The sequence below is a fragment of the Oryzias latipes genome, chromosome 14 (assembly GCF_053564925.1).
Source record: "Oryzias latipes strain Hd-rR chromosome 14, Olatipes_Hd-rR_3.1".
NCBI classification, from domain to species: Eukaryota; Metazoa; Chordata; class Actinopteri; order Beloniformes; family Adrianichthyidae; genus Oryzias; species Oryzias latipes.
Window position 1 is genome coordinate 8,279,390 of NC_136250.1, and position 27,023 is coordinate 8,306,412.

Here is a 27,023-nt window from a genome sequence, read left to right on the forward strand (position 1 = left end):
TATTGTGGAAGATTTCCTTCACTGAAAAGAAAAGAAAATGTAGACAGTGGAGCGCAACATACCTTACAATACATAAAATGTAGGTTTGTGCATGACTTTCTGTGTGTGATTCATCATCAGGTGTAGGTTAATTTTGTCATTCATTTGTTCTGTTTGAACCTCACTACTAATTGTCCCAAACTACTTAACAGTCATCATACTCATTACTTACTGAAAGGTTAAGTAGCAACTCCTCATAAATTCCCTTAGCTGTGCAGATTTTGTGACCCTCATAGTGTGCTCAGTGTTGTGTCCTGTAATGTTGTGTTTTCCATCTCCAAATCATGGCACCAAGCCACATGGAATGCATTAAATCAACAAGCGTCCTCCCAAAGATAGAAAGACAAAGACGCGTGTTGAGCAAAATGCTAAGAGATTAACCTTTAGCGTGACCAGTGTACCACTTCTTTATTAACCTACTTTGCCATATTAAAATGCAGGCAGATGGTCAAAATATCAACTGTATTGAGATGTTTATCCCGAGATATGGAGGAAGGGGACATCAGAATGATGGGAGGAGTAGCAGAAGAAGTCCTAACCGATCATGTGTTGACAAGCATGCACAGTTAAAAATAAGATAAGATAGGATAACCCTTTATTCTTCCCACAATGGTGCATCATTACAGTTGACAGATAAAGAGCGGGAAAAAGTATGTACAGTTCAAAATAATAAAATGTATCACACATTTACACAATCTAACAGAAATAATCGAGAATTGCACTACATGTCAGAATATTGCATGGGTTAAAATGAGCACAAAAAACATTTTTTTAACTTAAAATATATATGTATATATTTTCTATAGAACTACTTGTACTTGAACTTGCTTGGCAACAAGGGAGCCAGTACAAGGTCATTGTCAAACACAAATACATATAAATATAATATATATAAATATAATTTATTGACTGAGCTGTACAGTCAATAAATGTGAATTATTTCAAATATTCAACGTTTCTATGAATAAGTCAGCTGGCAAACCTTTGAGATGGGACATGTTCTGTTTTTTTATTATTATCAAGTTCAGCTACAATAGTTTAGAAGAAGGGAAAAAACACAATTAAAATTTCCGCTAGGTGTGAATTTCAGTGTGTGTGTCTCTATGTGGCCTTCCAACTGATCAGCAAAAAATCCAGGATGCACCCCACCTTCGCCTACTATTGGCTGGGATAGGCTCCAGCAACCCCATGACCCTGACAGGGATTAAGCATGTTTGCAAAATGGATTAAGGGGAGAGAATTTGTATCTGCACAAACTAAGAATTTCTTTGTTTTTGTTTGATTTTAAGGGACTCGTTGCCACAGATTAATCAGTCTTGGCCAAATTTAACTTATGGTGCACATTTGAAAACATACTCTCCCAGAAATAGTTATGCCATTAAAAAAAATCACAATTTTCAATTTTCAGAAGAATATTTTTTTCGATTGCTTATTTTAAACTGAAAAAATATATCATGTATGTTATCAACTCAATAGCTTGTCACAATAAGTTCTATTTTACAATAGGTATTTTATTTAAAAATTATGAGACATTTAACAAAACAAATTTCCACACTAAGCAACAATTTTCAGACCTGTTTTTGAAATCATTAATAATGTAGCAGAACATGGTAAAAGTACATACAGGAATGAATAGATTTAGAAAATAAAACAGAGGGGTTTTTTTTTAATTAGTGTACTGTTTCAAGCGAATTCATTGACAGTCTGAAGGATTTAGCCCTAACTAAACATGACAATAGCATCACAAATGACAGACACATAATTATACCACATTAGATGGTCTTCAAAACTGTCATGTTGGATTTTGGCAAACAGTCTTAAGCTCTGACATAATCTAAACACACACACCACCCAATGACCCCTCAAAAAAAAAAAATAGCAGACAGAGTTGCATTATGATATCATGCAAGGATGCAGGCGGAGGTCAAAATGTCAGCGTTGTGGGAGTTTGGGGGACAGAAAAAAGGGCTGTTTGCAAGTGATGTTGGAGTTGCAGATGGGAGTCTGGACTGACTTTTTTCAAATGTTAAAATGACTTTGTGTCAACAAAACAGTTAAAATAGACACAAATGGTCAAAGCCTGCAATAGCATTATTCTATTCTATTTTGTTTTGTTTGCTTTTTGGAGCAGACATGAATTACCCTGCATGGCTGGTTGTGTGTGCCAGTGTGCGTGCGTGTGTGCATGGGCCAGGCCGAGTGTGTTTGTATGTGACGTGGTCTCGGTTTGAACTTTGTCAGCTGCACGCACACCCCGACTCAGAGCTACAGGGAAATGTGGGCGTCATGTCTGCCAGGCCTCTTACACTTGGCTTGTCTACATGCATTACTCACACACATAGACACATTCGCAAACACATACATGTGTACACAGCCAGGAACATGCACACAGACACACTTACAAAAATAACTGCAGTCACAGAAACGCACACAGGGGGGTTGGGGGTGGGGGGTGGCATTGAAGATTTCATTTTGCTAAATAGTTAATAGTCAGACCGGCTGAGCATGCCAGGGAGCCAGTGTCATGATAGCAGCAGATTCTATAATTCACATCCAGCACTCTGGGTGGCTCTGTGTGTGTGCCACTGACTCACACACATTTCCATCAGCAAAAAGTTTACCTCACCTTCAAATAATTTAAACATTCTTTTATTGATTGGGTGTCCACCTCCTTTAATTTATTCAAGTGTGGAGCCACTGTGTACCTATATTTCCAGCAAAGATCGTTCTACTGCAGAGGCTCTTTTTTTACTTCAGTATTTATAATCCATTAATCAAGTGACCAAACCAATCTCTTTCAGATTATTCGCACGTTTCTTTCTGAATTCACGTTTCCTGTAGATGGCACCATTGCGTGCTTGTTGGCAACAAGTTCAAGCCAGGACGTCGATTTGTAGCTCATCCTTAACCTCAACACCCTCATGGCAGTAAAATTTGATGTAAGTGGAAGTAATTAGAGAGCATAAACTACTAAACTTAAACATTTATGTCAGTGGAATGTGGCTCTAGGTTCGGCAGAAGTGCGCGTAAAGGGTTTTGATTGATGCTTTAACGGACATCTTATTACAATTTCTAGACTAAAATAGTTGACATGCCAGTAGTTTGTGTTTTTTCTGTCGGTTTTCCTCTGGCTGGAGCGGTTGTAGTGGAGACCGTGGCGCGCAGCAGCAGCAGCAGAGCGGAGAGAGAGGAGCGCGCATTAAACATGCTCTTGGAGAGCTGAGAGTCATTCCCGTCACTCTCCGCGCGCAGTCAGACTGCAGAGCCATCCCAGGGTAATCTCAATGAATGTTGCACTACAAAAAATGACTAAAAATAAAAGTAAAGGAAGGAGACTAGCAGAACACGCGAGGACTTCATCTGAGAGCGCACCAGACTTCCCATGATGGAACAGAGGGTAACATAGGGGGTGAGCTCTTGCATTTCCTGTCAAGATTTCAAGTTTGGATGTATGCTGGGGAATGTCCGCCACTTCTTTAAATAAGTCTTCTTTAATTTTGGATTATATATATATATATTTACATATATATTGAAATTAGTCCAATTCCCCGCTGCGCTTCTGGAGCTGCACCGTAGCGCGCCCTGTCCTCACCTACAGTGATGGAAAGGAACAGCACCGCTGTTTCAAGGACGTCAACCGATCAAGAAATCGCTTAGATGAACGGCCAGCATATGTCGAATGTTTTTTTGAGTGGAGAGTTGAGTGGAAAAAAGGAAAGCAAGCTGATCCAAACAAAAGCGCATTTGGATTACAACAGCAGGAGATGAATGAACACACGTGTGATTTCCTGTTAAAGTGCGTCCCTGCTTCTTGAAACCTGGATTGTAACGAATCATCTGCTGAACTACCGATTGTTTCTAGGTGAGTGAGTTAAAATGAAAAAAATAAAGAAATAAAAGAGCTGCCAGGGTGGATTTCTGTCAGCCCAGGGACCAATATCATCACAGGGACACGCCTCGAAGATCATTAAACAAATCAGATAAACGCAGTGCAGAAACCATCAATAGAAGTTATTGATGAGGTGGTATATAAGGCTAATGATTGGCCAAACTTCCATTCACTCAAAAACGAGGCAACACTATACTGTGGAACTTTTCTGAAAGGTTTGATAGTTTCAGAGTGAACTGAGAGGAAGAACTTTCGCTCAAAGAGAGGAAACTTTATAAGGAATGAGCTGACCAGAAGAGCAAATGCAAACAACAGCTGGAACCTTTTTGTCCCTCAACAAAGTAGAATGTCGGCCGTCTGTGTTGCTGCTGCAGGAATCAACGACTATTTTTGGGGAGGAATTCTTGAGGGCAAGGTTTTGAAACACTTTTAACATCATTTGTGCAAACATGGTGTTTGTGCCGAGGAGCCTGCGGATGACCCAGACTGTGGGAGAGCTGGTGCCAAGACAGTTTAGCTCTCCAGCAGCAGCGCTGTTTGTCTGATGCTCTCTCTCACAGCGGCACATCAGCGACTGCGGGCTGGAGATGTGATGGGGTGAGTGCTGACAACCCCCTCACCCAACCCCCTGTCTCTCACGTTGTTAGCACAATAATATAAACAATGGATCAGAATTTCTCAACAGTACGAGATGGCAGGCAGCTCACGGCAGAGAGAGACTCGTCAAAGCGGGTTCTGACAGGATGCTTCCTGTCCCTGCTCATTTTCACAACGCTACTAGGCAACACCCTCGTGTGTGCTGCCGTCACCAAGTTCCGACACCTGAGGACGAAGGTCACCAACTACTTTGTCATCTCGCTGGCCATCTCTGACCTTCTGGTTGCTATTTTAGTGATGCCGTGGAAGGCAGCCACAGAGATCATGGGGTTTTGGCCGTTTGGAGCTTTCTGCAATGTCTGGGTGGCCTTTGACATCATGTGCTCCACAGCCTCCATCCTGAATCTTTGTGTGATCAGCGTTGATCGTTACTGGGCCATCTCCAGTCCGTTCCGCTATGAACGCAAGATGACTCCTAAGGTGGCATGTCTAATGATAAGTGCAGCCTGGACTTTATCTGTACTCATCTCCTTCATTCCTGTCCAGCTTAACTGGCACAAAGCTCAGACCACCACCTATGCAGAACTAAACGGGACATACCTCTTAGATCTGCCCCCTGACAACTGCGACTCCAGCCTTAACAGGACATATGCCATCTCATCCTCCCTCATCAGCTTCTACATCCCTGTGGCGATTATGCTGGTCACCTACACGCGAATTTACCGCATTGCCCAGAAACAGATCCGAAGGATATCTGCCTTGGAAAGAGCTGCAGAGAGTGCCAAAAACCGCCACAGTAGCATGGGGAATAGTTCAAGCATGGAAAGCGAGAGCTCCTTCAAAATGTCTTTTAAACGAGAAACCAAAGTGTTAAAGACGCTCTCAGTCATCATGGGCGTGTTTGTGTGTTGCTGGTTGCCCTTCTTCATCCTGAACTGCATGGTTCCGTTCTGCGAAACAAACATGCCGGATGGATCCACGGACTTCCCCTGCATCAGCTCCACCACTTTTGATGTGTTTGTGTGGTTTGGCTGGGCAAACTCCTCACTGAACCCCATCATCTATGCCTTCAATGCTGACTTCCGCAAGGCCTTCTCCATCCTCTTGGGTTGCCACAGACTCTGTCCGGGGAGCAACTCCATCGAGATCGTCAGCATCAACAACAACATGGGCGGCGCTACCTCGAACCCCAACTGCCTGTATCAACCCAAGAGCCACATCCCGAAGGAGGGCAACAATTCAGCCAGCTATGTGATTCCCCACAGCATCTTATGTCAGGAGGAGGAGTTACAAAAGAAAGAAGGATGTAGAGGGGAGAATGAGGTGGGAATGGTAAGCAACACCCTAGAGAAACCCTCCCCAGCGATCTCTGGGAATTTAGACAGTGATGCAGAGGTCACGCTGGAAAAGATCAATCCCATAACCCAGAATGGGCAACATAAAGCTGTGTCATGTTGAGAGAATGTCAGCAAAAATGGATATAAATGCAGCAATGCTTCTGTGTGTGGACCACAGCAGGCAAGACTCACACAGGGGAGCAGAAAAGGAAACATTAGAGACAAACATCTCTGACAGGAACCCAGTGGCAGGACGAGCAGACGTGGAAAAAAACCTACAGAATGTTTTAATGTAAAGGCACTTTATCTTGAAAATAACTATCTGCAAAATACAGTCAACATTTATTGATGAAATTACTTCATTTGATGATAAATGTTGATGATATGTATGATAAAACAGAACACCAGTGCAGACGTATGATGCATACATCTGCATATGTATGATGTACAGCAATGTCACTCATTTGGAAAGAGTATATACAGTGGGGGGAAAATGTAGCATTAGTGAAATATCATGTAGGTACAGTAGGTGCTTGTTTGTGTTAAATGAAAGGACAACGTGGCTGAATCAATGCAGTAAAAATAGTTCCTTATTGCAGTTATTTCTTTAACGTAAAAGCAGTATTATTGCAAAAAAAAAAAAAAAAACAACCTCCCTTTTTGCTGTGGTAATTCATTTTAATTAAAAAAAAAACGTTAAATACCAAAGCAAATGCTGTGAGACAGGGGAAAATGTTATTGGATTCTGTTTGGGTATACATATTTGATATTTGCACCCATCCACCATAATCTTTCTGTGCCTGTGGGGAATCTTTTCAAACCTTACTGAGAGGTCCAGCTTATCTTTTTGTGACAGACTAAAAGGAGAGGACAAAAGACAAAGGCTCTGCCATGATCGGCTTTCTGTTGCGTATTCAGTTTCTGATCGATCCTCGGTCACCTGGGAGCAAAAGAACATTTCTAGATTTCTTGATATCTCTATCCTCCCGGCTCTCTTATCTTACAAAAAAAAAGAAAAAAAAAACGACTTTTTTTTTAATTTGCTCTCCTTCCTCCCATTATCCCCACCATTCTCACACTCATCAGGCTTCTTTCCATCCTCACTTTCTTTAAAGTTTAATCCTCCCCCACACCATCTCATTTGGCAGCCATCCATTTTATGTCTTTCTTTTGCCCACTTTACTTGCTTGATGATTCTCCTCTTGGCAAATACTACCAGTTCATAATGATAATATTAATTTAAAAAAAGAAACACGTTGGAGTTCATGCAAAAGACACATGGATGAAAACACACTGAGTAACCTTTTTCAAATGTATGTTCTCACACTGTGTGACAGTCAGTCAGTTTGAGTAGGTGTTGTGATGAACGTCCTGAAGATTTTCTTTTCTGCACAAATGTTTTGGAAAATAAAAACAATGCTACTGTTTAAATCAGTAGTATTCTGATTTAAACAGTTGTTTTGATTGATTTATTCTATAGCAGGGGGGTCTTTAATCTTTAATTCTTTAAATATGCTGCTACTGCTCCACAACTTTTTTTAAAAAGGATGTGCTGTTGGTAGTTTTTAGTGACATTTGACCCACTGCGTTACAAATCAGCCCGATCTAATGTGCTGTTTTAAGTGCCGTGAAAAGTCCTAAGTGTTAAAAGTCCCCCAAAATTACAAGTTTCTTTATGTTTGAGTCTTGTTTTTTTATGTTTTAAAATGGAAAAAATCCACAGGAGAACAGGAAATGTTGTGGAAGTGATTTTCAACCCTGTATAGTGACATGCATTGTGTGTGACATAAATAATCATCAGAGTCAGACATAATAAGCACTGAAGTGGAAGCCTGTGTGCCAACCCTTTTAGTATTATTTTTTTATTTTTTATTTTTTTTGGCGGTACTGTTGCTCTGTATGCTGAGCGCTGCCTGCACGTGGTTGGTGCCCACGAAGGCGTGAAACCTCTGCGCATCAGAGAAAAGGAGAGCAGATCGGATAGAAGGCAATTGGTCTTGAATGAAGCATTTGATTTTCCTGCGTTGGAAAATCCAATGCTATCCAGACGGCAGCAGGGCAAAGCTTTCAGTTCGATATGTGGCTTGGCTTGTGTCAGAAAAAGCACCTCATTGTCCTCTTTGCCTCCCCACAACATTCCGCCTGCTCTTACAGCGTGGAATCCAATGTTTTGTTCAGGGCAGCTGGAATTGGCGACCCCGTCCATGGTATGGTTTCATTTAATTCTACAAGTGCTCAAGTTTGGTACAACAAGTGCCACATATTGTAAGCCCCCCCCCCCCCCCCATCCCCCCACCATGGGGTTTCTAATGATCAGCCATATCAGCTTAACAAACCTCACCTCTCCCTCTGCACCAGTTCATCCAGTTATTTCCAATCACTTGCCAGCTCAAACATGCAATAAAACACGATGTGTGTATAATCCGTCAGAATTGGACATGAAAGGAGACTGCCTTGGGGAGGATTGCTCCTCCACTCACCCCCCCCCCATCTCTCCTTCCTTCTGTATTTTACTCTTTTCTCTCGGCTGCCTCTGTCGACTTGATGAGGGTTCCTGATGTTAACAAAGATTGAATTTAATATTAAACAGGCGGAGCCTACTGTCTCCTTTCTCGTTATGGAATTGCTGAATCCCCACCTGGCCATTACAGTATTGGACTCTGTATTGTTACTGCTGCTGCCAAAACCATTCGTTTTATTTGGCATAAGCATGGCTTTACGGTTGTTGATGCTGTGATCTTAACAATGTTTATTAAGGTGAAAATTGGGAACAATGAGCTTTATCAGTCATTTTTGTGACGTCATCTGCATTCACAGGTTTGCTATATATAACTAGCACTACGTATTTGCTCTTTGTGTCAATTTATTGAGCAGAGAATTGAAAGGCTCTCTGGTGTATTATGTATGGCTCTGCACCCTTTTGCCACCCCCACCCCCCTACCGAGACTCAGTAGCCTTCACCATGTCAACTCAGTCAGTCATCTTTTTCAGCTGCCACTGCTTTGATTTTGGAGAAGGGACATGTCGGGCTGCAGTTCCAGAGGCAAAATGTTTCGTTTGATTCAGAGGTTTTCCCCTCTAGGCTGCCTAAAAGCTCCTCTGGGGAGCTACGTTGACAATGCATAAGCCTCAATAAGTGCAGGAACATGACAACTTAAACAAATCAGAAAGTGAGGAGTCTCTTCTCTTCCTCCTCCTACTCTGGTGAGTAGCCAGCTTTGGGAACATGCAGCCATTTCGACGGCAACGTCTCCTATTATTTTTCATTTCAAAGTGACATAGACCCTACCTCATTCTCAGTTCTGTGACAGAATGCCATGTAAAAACATAAAGTCAGTGACAACGTCAAGGGTTGGGGATGGCAGGGACGGAGTGTTGTACAGTGATGTTCAAAATGTAGTGAAGATTAACACAAGTGCTTTTTATCTTTCAGAATCCTTAACATTTGTAGCAGACTTACATGATGTACGTTTTTTTCCTTTCAATGTGGGATTTTAAAAAGTATACAGAAAAGTTCAAAATTCTTTAGATGAGGTTTGATTGACATGTCTCTGATGTTCATCCATGAACTTGATGTCAAAGAGTTTGGCCCTCAGAGTCTTTTAGTTTACAGTTTGTACAAAAGAAAATGTGCCCTTCTTGTAAAATAAAAAGTTGTATGTATGTTGTTTTCTTTTCCGTCTTTGTTTGATGTGTCATTTGCATAAAGGTGCTAAGATATGGGCGTGTAAAGTACCTTTGGCTCTTAGCGGGTATCGAAGATCATGTCAGTGCAGAGGATCAATGAAGATTGATTCTGAACATTGATGGATATTTTTTTCCAGCTCCCTGAGCGCAGTGTCCTCTCTGTGTTCCTACGTTTACATAACCTGATGGCCACCTGACAGTCGACTTGCCCTTTTTCTCCACACCTTCTCATGCTCATTTGTGACCTCAAAACATAAGGGCAAACACATGCAAACCCCAATCCACCGTGGCATTTTGTAAAAGGTGAAAAAAGAAAGAATATATCAATTTTGTCTTTTATAACAGATGGATAGTTTTGTGTGGATGTGAAATTTGTAATATCTCAAAATAATGTTCAAAATCCCTTTATGTGTAAAGTACAAACAACTGAATGGTGAAAAATCAAATTTTTGTCAAATTTGAAACCATAATTAATACAGTGTCTTCATCTTATTTGACTGGAAATTGTTTAAAAATGTAAATCTCAAACATTATCTCAGAAGAATTATCTATCAAATCTATCTCTTAAATTCTAAAATCACAAATGTAAATCGTGTGAGTTCCACAAATTAGAAAGAAAAAAAATGTAAAATTCAAATTGCAATTTTTTAGATAGAGATACAGTACAAGAAGGTCATGAGAGGAAAGGAGCAGTTTAAGGAATTTACAACTTACTTAAAATTACAGAAATTAGCCACCATTTCAATGTAAAAACATTACTAACAACAATGTGAGTGTTGATGAATCGTTTTTCTCCTGATGATTCAGAAATACAATACAATGTTTCCATGGACCAGCCTGTAAGAAGCTTAAGTGTTTTAACATTAGATTATTTTTACTTTAAACCATGGTCCGGGTGAATATTTGATTCTGATTGGCTGCTGGGTGTGGATTAAAAAGTGATAATCCACAGTGATAATATACACCAAAAAAAGAAGTTCCGGTCACATAGCTTAAATTTCCTGTATCGCTGCGCTGGCTTTTTTAAACAAACTTTAGCTTCATCATCTGGACAAAAACAAGCAGTAAGAGGTGAACTTTCTCTCTGAACTGATGCTTTAACCCATCGACCAGAATATATCTTTCCTTTGCCGTTGCAGTTGAAGCCGGTGAAGGCTCAGCTGACTAGGCAGCACGTAAACCAAAAAAATAACAGAAGTAAAGTACTAAAAACAGGTGAATATTTATTTCTTTTGTAAGTGACCATGATATATATGAGAGATAATGGCTTTCGAAGCGTGCATTATCAGAATTGATGCCCGCAGTGGAAGCCTGAGCCGTCCGACCGAAGCTTATACCATGGTCACTTACAAAATGAATAAATATTTACCAGTTTTCAGTCCTTAATTCTTGATTTTTTTCCAAATTTGGATTGCTTTTTTCACAAAAAGCAGACTATTTGTTACTTGTTACGCTGCCTTGTCATGGTAACGTGTTAAGGCGCTGCAGTCATGGTGGGTTGAATAAAGCATCAGTCCATAGAGAAAGTTCACCTTTTACCGCTTGTTTTTGTCCAAATGATGAAGCTAACGTTTGTTTTAAAGAAGCCGGCGCAGTGATACAGAAGATTTAAGATAGGTGACCGGAACTTCTTTTTGGGGCGTGCGGTTATGACTGTGTGTTATCACTTTTTAATGCACACCCAGCAGCCAAGCAGAAGTATTCACCCAGACCATGGTATCATTTCTGATAACGCACACTTTGGTGGCTATTATCCCTTACTAAACACCTTTAAGAAGTATTGTGTTTTATTCTTCTCTAATTAATTTTGGAGTTTTAAGTCTACAATTAGGGGCGAAAATAGTTTATATTTTGCCATCAAAATAACATGAGCGCATCATCCACTTTAGTGATTTCAATCATTTTGCTCAAACTTTTGCTCCAATTAATTTTTAAAGTAATGATCACATAACTGTTGTTGCTACACTATGACCAATGTGACCACCCATTTCAGTTCTCACAATCCAATGGACTTGTGTACCTGCTATAACCGTACCATGGTAAACTTGCATGTCTTTATGACAAAAACTCCCTAGAGCTGCAGTTTTTTACAAAAACCAATCTCTTACAGCCATCATCTCAGGAAAGAATATTGCATTCCATCTCTATTATGTCTACAGAGGTGTCACTGTGCTGCGTTGCAAACAGATGCTGTTTTGAAAGGTATAGGCAGTTGCAGGACTCTGTAGTTACATATGAAACATGCAACAGGCCTTATACAATATTGTATCTGTCACTGCTTTGTTCCAGACAGTCACTGATCATGTTCTAGCTAAGGTTTTCCTCAGTCTGTATCCAAATAGGGGAGATTTTCACAAACACAGACAGAAAAATTCTTACACAGAACTGGGTATTTGTCATTCATACTTTTTGAATTCTTTATCAGCCACATTTTCTAAAGTAATACAGTTAATAGACACATCAATAAAGAATGTTTCAAGAATAAATATAACACAGTCATGAATGCTCATTTGTTTTGTACAGTGTCACAGACAAAACACGCAAAAACTTCTAATAGCTCATCAATCCTCTTATAGTTAAAGCAGTTCATTAGAGGTGAAGTGAACAATAACAATAAACTTTACTATATAAAGCCCTTCAATTTTCCATACAAATGTACATTGAAAGAGAGATAAAAACGTATAGACATGAATAAAATAGATTAAAAGCGTACAAAGAAATGCATACGTTACATAGTTAAAACATATCACAAATATTTCATAAAAGAGAATACATTAAAATATGATGAGAAAAAAGTAAGAGAGGGAACCTCTTTACTGTGTATTAAGAGCAAAAATAGGACCAAAATAAACCAAATTAGACTTTCTGAGCTTGTCGGTTTTAACTCTTTCACAACACTCTGCTGTTCCTGTTTCTGACTCCTCAGGCTTTTCCCACCTGTCAGGCTCACTCCTGGCAACCCATCCGGACTCTTATAATCACATTGTTGTCCTTAAATATTAATGTTCACATTGCTTACATTTAATGTTAATGAGAATTCTGTAAATCCAATCAAAGATCCTGTTATTTATTTGAGGTAATTTCCAAAGCCAAAACCATACATTCTAAAGATTTTTATACTTAATGTCAATACATTTGACCTTGATCTTTTTTATGGACTGGAGCCTCTCATACAATTGAATTTGTCTTGCTACAATGGTCAGAAACATTCACTGAAGAAGTGGTTGAAGATGGGCTTTCTAAGAAATCCATAGCTTACAACCATCACAGTAAAACAGAAGGTCCTGTTTGAAAATATTAAATATTTATATATGTCATAAATGGTTTATACGTGTTGCAGAAAAACCCAGAGCAACATAAATGATGTGACTGTGGACAAAGGACTCTTTCAGATACATTTCAAGCCTCCACTATTTATGGTATTACGAAATGAAGAAAATTAAAACAACTTTTTTGGAGGTGAAATCTTCCTTAAACATCTTATTTAAATTTCTCATAACAAATCAATGAATTCATTCTTATTGTTTCTTTCAACACTTTTAACATAGACATACTGGTCTGCGGTAGGGATGCAACTATGCCCACGATTCAGTTTGATGGTGTGACATACAGTTCAGTTTTAAACTGAGAATTGTGGCATTCCTACTATTCACTGAAAATTATAGTCATTCTACTATAAATGTTTGATTTTCTTTCTTTTTGTTCACTTTATTTTATTTCTTACTCTAAATCAAGGAAGCCATGAAGCAGCAGTCTATATAGAAGAAGAAACTTGTTTAGACTCCAGAGCATCCTATTTTACTATTTAAAATATCAATACCAGAATCTAATGCCAGTACACTGACATTTGTGCTAAAAATAGACCCAACAATATATTGCCATTTCACAATTTAGTTTTCCTCACCTTGTTTTGATTCGACTTGATGTGTGAGACTTTGTGTTATAAGGTTGAGTGGTTTCTGTGGCAGACTGCGTTGAAGGCCACTGTGCTTCTCCAGACCATTCTGAAACTGTTAGTCTGGTTGTGCAGCAATGCATGATGCAAGATGTCAATAAGACGTGAATTGGAAACCTAAATGAAAAAGCACCATTAATTTTACATGTCAGCACTTCAGACACACTGACACCATCGGCCATTTGTATTGACACATAACCTGAATTAGCCTGAGAGGGAGCAATGGGCAGAAGTGGGGTCACAGTGGAAATACACTCAAGGTTAATGATAGACTGCAGGCAGCAAAATCCAACACGGAGCTGTTCTCGAATGTGTATGTGCAAGAGCGTGTGCATGCGTGCACAGAGCTGTAATGTGCTTATGTAATGGCACCATCAGTCATTCAGCTTCTTTGCTCAGTCTCAATTTAGCAGAAGCAGCAACAGCATCCTGAGTGCAGGAGCTGCTCACATTAACTAAAACAATTAACAAAAGCGGAGCCAAAATGCCAAACAGCTGAAGCAGCAAATTTATTTCTGCTCAATAATCGGGTCAAGTCTGTGTACAGATTACAATTTCTACAATATGTTCACTACTTAGTGTCTGTAATCCTAGCTACAAATGTACAAGTCTGATTTTCATGTTGCAAAAATAAACAGCCGCAAATGAAAACAAGTCAAGTCGTTGTGTAAGTGGAAGCAACATGGTCATGGTCAAACTGGGAGGAGCAGCCAAAGGATTAGCAACAGATTAAAGACAATCTTTCTACTTGCTCCATTTCTCTCAACACTCTTTTGCTCCTATCATTTAATCCCACTTCTGACCTTTTCTTTAAACGGCATTCCCTCATTAAACTGTGCCGGGCCTCCATTCATGTTCCTCTCCATATATTTACAAAATAAATGCAAAACATACCATTATATTGATGATTACATTTTTTTATATATATTTTTGTATTTGTTGATTATTTTTTTATTTATAGTGGCTGTGTTTGCTTCATAGATTAAAATGTTTATTAGATTTGGTACAGAAAACATCCCAAAGTAAGCCATGGTTTCATATTATTATAATCCAATTTGTTATGACCACTTTCTCAGAGTGAGTCATCCCAAAAGGATTAACAAAGTGAAGTCTAAATGAATATTATTACATGGAATTGTTAGTAAACTACATACTTCTTTGTAATGGCTCTGTTTTCCGATGACAATGCCCCAAATTGACTACATTACGCACATGAAATTTTCAAGTTACAAGACGAATGCATCCACACAGGAAGCACAACAAATTGCTCTGATGGAAACTTGGCTCAGAGCTTGTATTTAATGACGTGATCTGTCAGATTACTCTGAAAGCAGATCACATGAAAAATTAAGACCCACTGCTACTGTACATGTCTATCTCTTAATGGGTCTGCAACAGTTCAGCCCCGAGCTCTGCTGAAGATCATCCCTAAATGTTAACAAGTCTGACCTACTAAAACTGTTACGCCAAACTAATGCCAAAAAAAAAAAAAAAAAAAAAAAAAACGAGAAAGAGGTTTAACAAAGCACAATGCTGATAACAAAGATAAAAGACTCAATCTTACATTGACTTTTAGAAGTTGTGTTAAAAATTGAAAATGAAAATTACTGTAAATTCCGGACTACAAAGCGCACCCGATTACTAGCCGCACCCAACTACTTTTATACATACACAAGCCGCGTCGGAGCACAAGTCGCATTTACTAGGCATCATTGTCATCCTGACAATGCACATCCTGACTCCCAGAGTAAGTGTACTTCGTTGGCACACTGTGGGTGGAGTCAGCTTTGCCTCAAGATCATGTATTTGAATACTCCTACATCTGCCAAACAGCATGGAGCTCTATTCTGTTCACAAGTTCCTTAATTATGTTTTTTTTTTTTTATTTTTTTTTTTTTACTTATTGGCAATCTAGGTATCATACATAAAATTACAAACAGTAACCATATAATCCACATTACATCCCTCAGTTATGATGAGGAAATTTACATCCGCGATTCCCCATTTCCCATGAGTCTTAGGGGCTAAAGGCGGGGTCAACGCCCGGCCTCGCCACACTGTTGTACGTGTTTAAGAATGAGCAAGTATCAGCAGTGCATGGAGGGGTGAACGGGAACAGCTCTCCTTCCGCTTGTGTCGCGGCAGCGTTATCGGAGTAGTAACAACAGTAAAGAAAAGCAGCGGCGACTGAAAAGCGCGCGCCTCAGCGCGATACGTCAGAAGTTTCCGTCCACAACAAACACTGTTGCTCCGCGGACGCCTCGGCGCTCCTTGTCTCCCAGGGAAGAACGCTTCGTCCCCATTCTGCGATGGACGGAGCAAATCGTGTCTGTGCAGAGCAATCGGACTTAATACTGAACGTTTTGTGTATGAGGGGAGGATGCGTTGTTACGTGTGGGAGCCATCAGACTGCCATCGGCCCCGCAGCCATGTGAACGAGCAGCAGAACATGTCTCCAGCTCACACGGCGGCTGTGGGTCGGTGTGAGCTTTTCAATGCAAAATTCCGCTCAGTCCTTTGAAACCGTAAAAAAGATCACGTCGATTTGTGTTTCCAGTCGTGTCCCGACAAAATAAAGGCTGTGCAAAATAAAGGATGTCATTCCCACATATTTACGTGCAGCCAGACGAGTCACTATGACTCAGAGGTAAATTCACTCCATGCGCTGTTCTCTGCGTCACGCAGCTGAACGGCTTTTCCAAACCCGTTGGTGATGGTGGATTTTTTCACGCTGCTTTTAACGATTGCTTTTAACTTGAAAGCTTCATCATATTGTAGCGGCGATCACGTGCACGTTGGGTCTAATGGCACCAAAGGATTCTGGGATGCGGCCGGGCATGCGTGTTTCTTTTTGTTGAACCATGACTGAAGTGTCTAAGACCTGAAGTCAAGTCCATGCTGTTTGGCTGCTCAGAGGTGAGTTGAAAATCAAATGACTTGTGTTTGGTGTTAGATAGAAAATTCAAACCATTCACTGAGTCCGAACCATACTTACATGGCGGCCGCCAATTAAATCCATAAATTGGCCGCGTCAATGAATAAGCCGCAGGGCTGGAAACGTAGGAAAAAAGTAGCGGCTTGTAGTCTGGAAATTACGGTAAATGAACAAAAGCGTAATCCAAATCTATTGCAACGTAGAAATTACAGGATTGTTTAAATCATCTCAAGCCTTAGCTCTCAATGTGTATTTATTGAACCTTTTAAAAGTTATCATTTATAGCTCTATTACAATAAAAAGGAGTCTTTATAGTTTAAATACTGCTGTGTTTTCTGCCTTTTGTAATCATCCAAAAATGTAATTTTTCATTAGAACAAGGTCAAAATAAAATTAGCAGAAAATAATGTAATTTTTTTGTTGCAGAGGTAAGTGCATTTCAGGAAAATGTTCCCTAAAATGTATGTTGTAGATATTTCCCAAGCAGGATCCTAACTTTATCACACACTCTTTCTTTTAGTTACTTTCTAGCTACCAATGGTCCAGTGGAAATGCATTAAAAAACATGTATTGGGAATTTTCTCGTTTCCTCTACTTTATAGATAAAAAGTTTGTTTAGATTTAAAATCTGTATTTGATTTTTGTCTTTTGCAGTTCTGTTTTTGCATCCACCTGATAAAGTCTTGAATATATTTCATGTGTCAAACCCAGCAGCTCAATGAGAGACAGGAATTTAGATAATTTATTTGATCACTTTTGCGGTTTCTGATGAAGTGATAAAAATATTTCCTGCAGAGAAAATATGAGTTGAAGGTGTTTGAGTGTTATAGAAGTTGCAACAATGACATTATTCTCTGACTTTTAGAGGAACTATCATGTTCTTGTATTCAAATCTGCTGTCTCCGCCAAATGATATAACTCTGGGCAAGGGTTACTAAAGTCACAGTTCAGATGTCCACTGAAATCTGCTGCTGATTTAAAGAATCTTAAAGATCAAGCATAAATATCCTTTATGTTTACACCTACATTTCTCAGGAAATAACCAATGTTAAAATGACAACAAATTGGCTGATAAGGTAGTCACATGAGAGTCAAGAATCATTATTTACTCATTGTTAATCCTGCTCACCTCCGCTGTATTTTGCTAAAATCAACACTGCTTTGATGTAAGGACAAAAACGTATACCCCACCTGTTCTCTCCTACTCTTCTTCAAACATAAGTTTGACTTTGCCTTTCATTCTCCTTATCGTTTTTCCTCAACTAATCTACTTTGCTCCACTGTCTGAACTCAGCTGAGTGACTCCCCATACCTGCCAGGAGGTCTTTTATCATCAAAGATTATACACCAGCCTATGCATTTTATAACCTCTCTACGACAGCTCTGTAATAAATGCATTTAGAAAACAGTGAGAATGAATTATGTTAGAAAATATTTCAACAATCCGCAAACAGAGGTGACATTTATCCTGTATAAGAATACACAAACAAATATGAACTGGAATTTAATTTATGGGACAGATTAGCACATATATAATTCAGTGTTTTCTTGTAAAGCACAGTCATTCTTTTGATATATCAGTTGCTCTCCGCTGATTTTTGCAACAGTCAGCATGCACTGATGGCCATCACTGTGGCCCCAAACAGCAGATATACGATGAGTCAACATCTGGCTTTGGAAAATCCAATAATGAAAGCCAGGATGAAAAAGCCCTCCACAAATGCAGGATGTATTTTTTTCTGCACACCATGCAACACTGTGGTTCAGTAATGATGGCAGTTTGCTTTATTGCTATACAACATCAGAACCAGCTGTCAATGTGAGGTAGTTAGCTTAGTTTGAGTCTGTGTTCATGCTGCTTTCTTCTGTTATCTGTGTTCTGATCTGCTACTTTCTGGTTTTTGTTACAAGATATCTTTGCTGTTTCTTGTTTCTCAATGGGTCAAAGTCAGTCATTTCTGTTGGTAAATATATCAGATCCTATCATGTCTTTTGTTGTTCTCATTTCACGTTCAACCCCTAATGCCTGACTTTATTTCCAAATATAAATATATTCTTCCGTGTTTGCTCTGTTCAAGGTCATGCTAGATGAAGAAGAGTCCTGGATGAAATGGTACATTATGAATTAGCGACATAGGTATGTGGCATGAAGGGGTTACATTTTGCTGCTTCTGTTTAGTTATGTTACTTTTGATATGTTACTGTTCAGTTTTATAGTTTTTTTCCTGGTTTTCTAGTTATTATATTTTTTAATAAAGTTTTAGCCAACCTGCTTACAGTTTTTCATCATTTGGTAAATCACGACACCTCTAGTTTGCACTGGTCTGTAGCTACCAGGCGTACTATTCTACATAACTAACCAAAATTTGACCCTAATTTAAAAAAATGCTCAGCTATAAAAAGGACCACCACACGTCTTGCTTAAAATAACTAAGCAGAGCTAAGACTGAGAGCTGGAGACAATGGTAGCTGCTGCTGCTGCAGCTTCCCGCAGCGATAGGATGAAAGGTGGAGCAGAGTGAGCAAGCTGGGCGCTCCAGGGTTTCTCCTGAAGATGCACCTATGCCACTTCAGTGGGGACACACTGCATCTGGTACAACTTATACAGAGGAAGAAAGAAACAGAAGCACAGCGCAAGAAAACAAGCAAAAGAGTTGTTCAAATAAACACTTCATAGTTGTAATGTGAGGTGCTCTGTCAAAGGAGCAGTAAATCAAAAAACATATCCTTGCAATAACTTTTGAGTTTAAATGCATTAAGTATTATTTAAAGAATTGTTTTAACAGGAGAAAGTCAAAACAGGTGTTATGTTGAGTCACAATAGGAAGAAAAAGTCACACCTAAAATCGGAAGTCAATTTGCGTCAACATTAGAAAATCTTACTGTTCACTAGCATATCCATTTGTACCCTATATACACATTTCTGAGACCCTTATCTCATCTTGGTCCATCTTTTCTGCTCTATAATGCATCATCATCAGCAGTGGATAAATGAGGTACTTACAGTATTTTTTTAAACACTCGTGTCATTTTTTACTGCATCTTTGGTCAGCACTGTTGTGAGCAAAAACTTCCACCAATTAGTGATTTGGTAAGTCATTCCAGATATCATATCGGGTACAATCTATATCTTATAAAAATAATAAAATTTTAAACATATTTTGTGGATTTCTTCAAAGGGTTTAAAAACATCTCAATTACAAAGAAATATAGAATTTTCTGTCTGTTTTGACATGGTGAGCTTTACATTGTTAACAGCTTTGTATCTAAAAGTTTCCTGAAAAAAGGAAACATTTAATGTTAAAAAGTTGAAATTCTTGAAGGGCTTAATCATGACAAAGTCCTCTGAAGATCATCCTGGTGACATTCACAGTGACTGTTCCTATCTGTGGTTAGCTCCTGCCAAACACATATTTTGTGATCCCAAACTTACTCTGAGCATTAGTCTCTATCCCCCACAGAAGGCAGCTGTTTTAATCGGTAAAACACTTTTGCTCTCAGCCTGCCTGAGCCTAAACAGCAGAAAGGCAAAGGTCGCAATCATCTGGTGAGTGAATTCAGAGATAAAAAGCTAAATATTCTTATTTGTATTTTGTCAAAGAAGAAAAACATTGCCATTTATCAACCAGCTTTACTGCCAGAAAAGTCTTTAGCTATTAAATAAATTTCTGTTTAGGAAAAGGCTTTTTATATGTGGATAAGGATGATTCCTCAGAGGTTTAACTGCCAGTTTAAGGTAGTTCAAGCTAGTGACTCTTCCAGGCTTTCTCTCCCATCTACTAGCAATCACTGCATTTGTTTAACCATGTGTTGTGTCTGATTTCAAAAAGTGGCATCGGTCCACAATCTCTGTGTTACTCACTTATTGTGGCACTTGCTGCCAGCCCGATTACACACTCAACCACAGGGCTCGGGACCACTACACGGCCTCCTGCTGAGCACCCTGCGAGGAGCCCAAGAGCTGATATTCATGTCTGCTGAAGTCCCTTTCAGCTGAATTAAACATGAGTCCAGCTTCATTTTAAATTAGCAGATGTGGCTCCACATATATTGATTCGTTTTGAGGCAGCATGTGGCTGCTGTCAAGACCATAGAGTTTAGGTAATCAGATTCATGAGAGCAGCTTGGGAAGTAAGGATTTAATGATATGAGGTGAATGGCTTTAATAGAGGTTGGTGAAGTGGAGCAAAACTGTCTAGCTTTTGAAGCCAAGATTAATAGTTGGGCTGGAAGAGCACAGGACTGTAAAGAGCCTGGAGTCATGCTAAAGCTACTCACACCGCCCCTGGCAATGCATGTTCCATTCAAATATCTACGTAAACAGGTAAAAATGCACGTTTCAGGCTTCCGTGTTTTAAACTCTTGTATTCACGCTTTACTACGCCAGCTTCTATGTTTGGCTCTGTGCACAAAACGCGTAGCCATTGACTGCGTGTTACCAGTTAAACCAGGTCAAACTTTGAATAATCAGGGACTTAGATTTGGTAGTCACATGTGGATAGTGTCCCTTTTAACAATGTAAGTGCCAACCATTTGAATATTGAACGTGGAGGAGAAATTAATAATTAATAATTGTGGGACACCAAGTCTTTCACATATCGGAATAGAGCTGTGAAAGAAAAAACCTTGAAAAAATCTCACGAGATTTGCACCGCATCAACAATTTGCACCAAGACTCTTGCAACTGTTGGAGACGAATGTGAGCCAAGAAAACGTAGAAATAAAAGTCCCTCCCTGCTTGTCCAGTGTGAACACCATGAATGAAAAACATGTTATAGAATGCACGTGTGTCCATAGCTTTCAGTGAGGTGTACTGAGCATACATGTTTGGCGTAGCTCACCAGAACTCAAAAATTCTTCCCCAACCAGACACTTAAACATCAAATTAGTAGAAATTGTTTTTTTCCCCTCTTGTTTTAGTTTAATTTTATTTTTTTCTGCAATCAGATTCTGTCTTTGTTCTGCTCTATTCACAACCCCACCTGGTTCCTGTTTGCAATCCCCAGCTGCGTCCTCCTCTCCGAGAATTCTTCACTTCATAAATCATGTTTCAGTTCAGTAATGGCTGAGTTTAGTCAGGCTGAATTTGCCTTGTCATTTGCTGCTGTAGGTTGTTTTTCTGTGTTCAGATTCGACCATTTGTTTCTGTTTATTTGATAAATTATTTTTACTGTCACAGTGCTGTGGGTCCTCACACAACGAATTTCCTCTGTTCGTGACACATTTTTCAGCTCGGCGGTGCACCATGTCACAATTGTGGTGGAAAGTGACTGAGTGAGAAACAGGTGCTTGACCTTGCTTTAAGAGAAAAACTTAAAACCTTCTCAATCATGTCGTGAAATGTTTTGATGGCTGTGGGAGCTGCCTAGCTGGAGACATATCCTTCAAGAAATCCTTAAATATAAGCTTTAATAGCTCAGGATTGTGCAATGTCAGAACAAAACTCTCTTATCTGTCTTTTATAAATTTGTTATGCTCTACACTGGGGTTGCATTCTCTGCCACACAGTCTGAATACTGAAAGTTTCCCAGCAGCTGCTAAAGAATAAACAATGGAAACAGTGTTCCCTTTGTTGTGCCTTTCTTAAAGTAAAATTTCCATAACACAAGAAAAACAGAAGAGGAGTCAGAGATTATAGTATACCAACCCATAGCAAAGCAAAACTGAAGATGAGATCTCGTTTCTGTCACATTTACGTCTCCTAGACATAAATGAGAACTGTTTGAGACTAAACTGCTTTTCTCATTCTTCTCAAACATTTCTCCTGAGAAATAAGTCTCACAGTGAGCACTGTTTGAGATCTCAAAATTCTCTCACAACTGTCTCTTCTCCAGATCTCAATTAAGAGAAAAATGAGCCATATTATGTTGCGCTCAAGTATGTCTCAATTGGATATCCTTACTTCAAATTCCTATCTCAGTTATGTCTCAGTGAAAGACATCAATGGTTCTGTCTCTCGTTGCTCAATAATTTAGATCTTGTTTTAGCCTTTTTTTTATTGTCTCAGCAAAAAGAAAAATGAGAGTAGTACAAGCCCTAAAATGAGTCTCAGGATGACACCATTATAGTTCATCTCTAGAAAATAATATTTATTTATTTATTTTATGTTCAACTTAAAAAAGTTGTCTATTGCTTACACATTTATATAACTCAATTACAATTTCAAGAGAAAAAAAGTTAAATCATTAAGACGGTCATGTCCTCAAAAGACATATTTTTGAAACTTTTTAAAAAACATGAAATTTCAAGACAACGTTGCAGTGTCGATTTAATAAACTTTTCTTTTGACTGCTTAGATAAACATAAATGAAGAAGAATGTATGTTGGGTTAATGATGCTAGGTTTAGTTAAACACAAACACACGCATGCACTGGCACACATGCATACACGCATAAGTGCATATACGCACACTTATATATTGGTGGGTATAAAACATTTAACACATTGATGTCTGAACTAAATAAAGGACATTTGGGATCAAATTTGGATCACCTTAAAGTGAACAAACAATAGATTTGAAACAAACAAATAAAATACATAAATAAAAATAATCAAATTAATAAATCAACTTTAGGGCGGTACAGATTTATGGGGTTCAGTTTGAGTTCATTTATCTTTGTCTTTAAAAATCCCCCTTCATGCAGCCTTACAAGCTGAAAATATTTTCTTTTTTCTTGATCTTAGTCTGCATCATATTGAACAAACAGAAGCCTGGAGTAACCCGATTTGAATTTTAAACTGTATCACAGCCTCACTTGACACAGATTTCTGATTGGTTGATCACAGTGGGAGGGAAAACTCTGTGGTTGACGTCACCAACGGGCCGGAATCTGCAAGCGGGAGAAGTGCAGAGAACGAGAGACTTTTGACGACCGTTTATCGTATTTTTTCTGCGTTTTAACAATCCGTGGGATGAATCTCCAACTTTTTTTTTGCTTGTCTAGAAAAGATTCAAGTAAAATATTTGAAGTTTGCACGGTAAGTTTGTGATTTCTTTCCTCCAACTCTGAACTCAGTTGAATGCTAAAGGTGTTTTAAGCTAGCTCCGCCAGTACTGCAGACGTCTGGGCTACTCGCGGTGGCTGTGGCTGTATAAGTAATTATTAAATTTTAAAAAGGATAACTTTTACTTTTTGCAATAAAAAATAGACATATTGAAGTGTTATTTGCGGTGCAGAGTTTACAGGAATGAGCCTCGATATTTTTCCAAACGCGTGAGTGCTAAGTAACTGTTGGAAGACATTTTGCTCTTCAGTTAAGGGTCTGCAGGGTTCGTCCATTCACAGTGTGACGACACCACAGACCATTTCCATTATTGCAAACTTCAAAATGTGCAGTTTCAATGCATTTTTACGCTAAAGGCCTTTTCTTGTTTGAAAGATCATCTTGCAGACGTTTGGCCTGGCACGTGACGTCATCTTTTGAAACTGGTTATGGACATGTGTTTAAAGTAAAGTCATCATTAACTGCTCACATGTCTAGAAAGCATAATCTGAAAATTTAAGTATGCATATTAGGGAAACATGTTCTCAGCCCTCTGTCAGTGGTGGAGATGTTTAGAGAGCACAGATGTAGCTAAGCCAACAAATGTCAACACTGATATGTACGAGGATTTTAGTGAATCATATAAATCATATTTAAAAACCTATCCAGATCTTAATTTGTGCTGTATAAAATGTGTGTACACGTTTTTTTTTCGCCTCTCTGATTCAAGGTGATCTAAATTCTACACGTGAAAATAAGTGAATCAGAACCCATGTTCCTCCACACTGCCATTATGGAGGTCCTACCAGAGCCACAAAAGACATCCTGGAAGAACACTTGCAGTCCATTGGAATAAATGGAGTTGTATGAGGATCTACGATTCATAGAAGAGGCTGACTTGCTGCCAGCTTTGAGACCTGTTCAAGCCCGGAAACGTCTTGCTTTCTGGAAATTGAAATGTGAGTGTCAAACATTACAAATGAGTTTTTGTAATGCACGGAAGTGGATATGAATATGAATGGGTAACACACTGACAGTACAGTGTAAACTTAATACACTTATACTGTTTGTTTGTTTTTTGTTGCAGACCAAACGCCAGAGAACAGCACATCGTCATCTGTTGAGACCTCACCAACACAATCATCATCACTTTTGTTATTGTCACCGAGGTGTTCGTCATCCACATCTTCCAGAAGCTGAGGACTGTACATACATTGACTGGGAGGACAGCTTTGAAATTCCATGGAGTAAGTTTTCTGAGGAATTTGTGCAGAGGGGAAAGAGACCTGGCCCAAGACTAAGGAAGGAAATGGTTTGCACTCTTGTTGCGGAAATGATGAAAGCAAGACGGTTTTCCAGACTCTAAAAGGCTGCAGATGATGCGGGGAGAGCAGAGTGGCTGCTCAGAAGAGATGAGATGTTAAAGAGATGCGCTTTCTTCTGCTCTGCTACTTTAATGAGGAGGATGCCATGTTCTTGTAGAAGATGCAGACGAGGTCCAGCTGCAGCAGGTGCCGTTGACTCCAACTGTTATTTATGTGGTAAGTAAAGTTTCCAGTGTTAAATTATTCTAAAGGTTTTGTCTTTGTACACTGTACATGAGTGACATGTTTACATCATCCATTGTTCTGTCTTTAGGACAGTCTTGCTTTTCCTCAAGGAGGTTCATGCTGAGTTGGGACCGCTCCATCGTACACAACAACATTGCAGCACTGTGCCTGATGTTCAGAAGCTACTTCTGCTTTAACAGTCATTATCCAACTGAGCTGGCTTCAACCCTGGAGTTTCTGCAAAGGTACATATTTATGAGTGCTGTCATGCGATTCATTTTTGGGTGTGGTTAGTTAATCATGACCTGCAGTTAATTATTCTAATTAATCTTGTATTAATCTAACTCAGGGCTGCTCATCCCTGGTCCTTGAGATCTACCAGCCTGAATGTTTTCCAACTCTCCCTGAATTGCTTGCTGCTGATTACCTGGACCAGGTGTGTTCATTCAGTCAGAATGTGGAGACATCTGGTTGAGCTGATCAACAGCTAGCAGGGCTTGGAGATCTAGAAAACAGGCAGGGTGATAGATCCCAAGGACCAGGAATGAGCAGCCCTGGCTAACCTAAAATTTAGCTTTGAAAATCCTTATTTTGGGGTAATTTGATTTAAATAGTAAGATTGTGTCACAGTAAAAGAAATATAAAATACAATTTAAAGGGTGGCTTTATGAAGTTTTCTTAGTGTAACAGACTTTTTTCCAACCTTTACTTTTGTACCACTAAGTGGTAATTCTTCAGTCTCAAACAGAACAAAGGCCTAAGCCAAAGTGCTCTAATTTAAAAAACTAATGGAAATATTCTGAACAATCCAAAAAATATTGACCATATTATTAATTATATATATAACACAACACAATATATGTGTTGAAATACCTTCTTCCACAGTTTGCCGTCTGACACGATCAGCCCTCAGCGTCCCAATTAAGACATGGGTATTATTTTTCCCTTGTTAAGAGCCAACCATGCAAAATGAGACTTGATCATTTCTTAAATGTTTGATCTGGACTGTATCATGAAAAATGAAATGAAACAGATTTGAACCTTATTTGTTAAATATTTAATGCCCATAGAATGCTGCATTTTAATTCTTTTAACTGAAACAGATGTCATCTCTAGCGACGTGTGGCTGCTTTTAGGGATGACAGAAACGTAATCTTGTGGTAGCATTATGCAGCTGCTTTTATAAAACTACAATTTGCTTCTAGCTTGAAGTGTTATCTTTGTTTGTTATGTGCGGTCTATTATCAATTTACTCATGCCAGATTTTAATGTTCTTGTCTTACAGCTGATGTCCTAAGATGTGCCACTCTACCTGGTTGGGAACAAATTGAAGAGGCCAAGCTCAAGAAAGCCGTTGTCAGCAAATGTAGGGCAGTGCAGGTTCTAAGGCCACTGCTATGATCTACAGTATGCGGACTGGTTTCTCTTCCATCTTTTTTCTTATTTTTTATCTTAATTTGGTTCTCAAATTGGTTCATGGATTTGATAGTCTGCAAGTTTCAGAGAATGTTTTTATCAGGTACTTTTTTACGTGGTTACATAATCTTGTTTTTTTCCTTGTACCTCAGCAGTGCTGTCAGTGTGTTTGTTGTTTAAAATCAGGAAGTTTTCTTTACCATCATGTCAGCCACATTTAGTACGCCACAGTTCATGTACTTAATGCATTTAATATTTTAAAAAATGTGTAATACTGCTACCACAATTCAAATGCTGTACTGATGATGGTGCTGCCCAAATAAAGTGTAAAGCTTTTACATTTTTAGTATTGTTTTTACTGTTACTGTATATCAGTGGTCTCCCATCCTGGTCCTTGAAGGTCACTGTTCTGGATGTTTTAGCTGTTTTCCTGCTCCAGCAGATCTGCTGCAGTGGTTGAATTGCCTCCTCAAGTTCTGCAGGATGTGGTTAATCACCTGTTGATTCACATCTGGGGAGCAAAGAAACATCTAAACCCTACTGGATGGTGGCCCTTGAGGACCAGGATTGGCGACCACTGCTATAAAACTAAATTCTCTTTTCTTTCTCAAATATATCTCAAATATCATTCTCA

The 27,023-nt window shown here is 39.1% G+C and overlaps 1 protein-coding gene and 1 long non-coding RNA gene across 4 annotated transcripts; both read left to right on the forward strand.

The window, feature by feature from the left end:
- The first annotated feature begins 2,571 nt into the window (after positions 1–2,571).
- On the forward strand, positions 2,572–9,525 carry drd1b (dopamine receptor D1b). The gene has a single exon (XM_004076133.5). It carries the CDS (start codon positions 4,592–4,594, stop codon positions 5,981–5,983), a length of 1,392 nt encoding a protein of 463 aa, XP_004076181.1. The 5' UTR covers positions 2,572–4,591; the 3' UTR covers positions 5,984–9,525.
- Positions 9,526–21,439: 11,914 nt separating this feature from the next.
- LOC111948634 (uncharacterized) lies at positions 21,440–26,727 on the forward strand. 3 transcript variants are annotated; one of them, XR_002874594.2, is made up of 5 exons: positions 21,440–23,417; positions 24,154–24,382; positions 24,511–24,964; positions 25,062–25,218; positions 26,259–26,727. It is a non-coding gene; the product is annotated as an uncharacterized LOC111948634 (long non-coding RNA). The 3 variants fall into 3 exon arrangements; XR_013647551.1 differs by having other exon boundaries at positions 25,084–25,218; XR_013647550.1 differs by lacking the exon at positions 26,259–26,727 and adding an exon at positions 25,323–25,410.
- Positions 26,728–27,023: the final 296 nt, after the last annotated feature.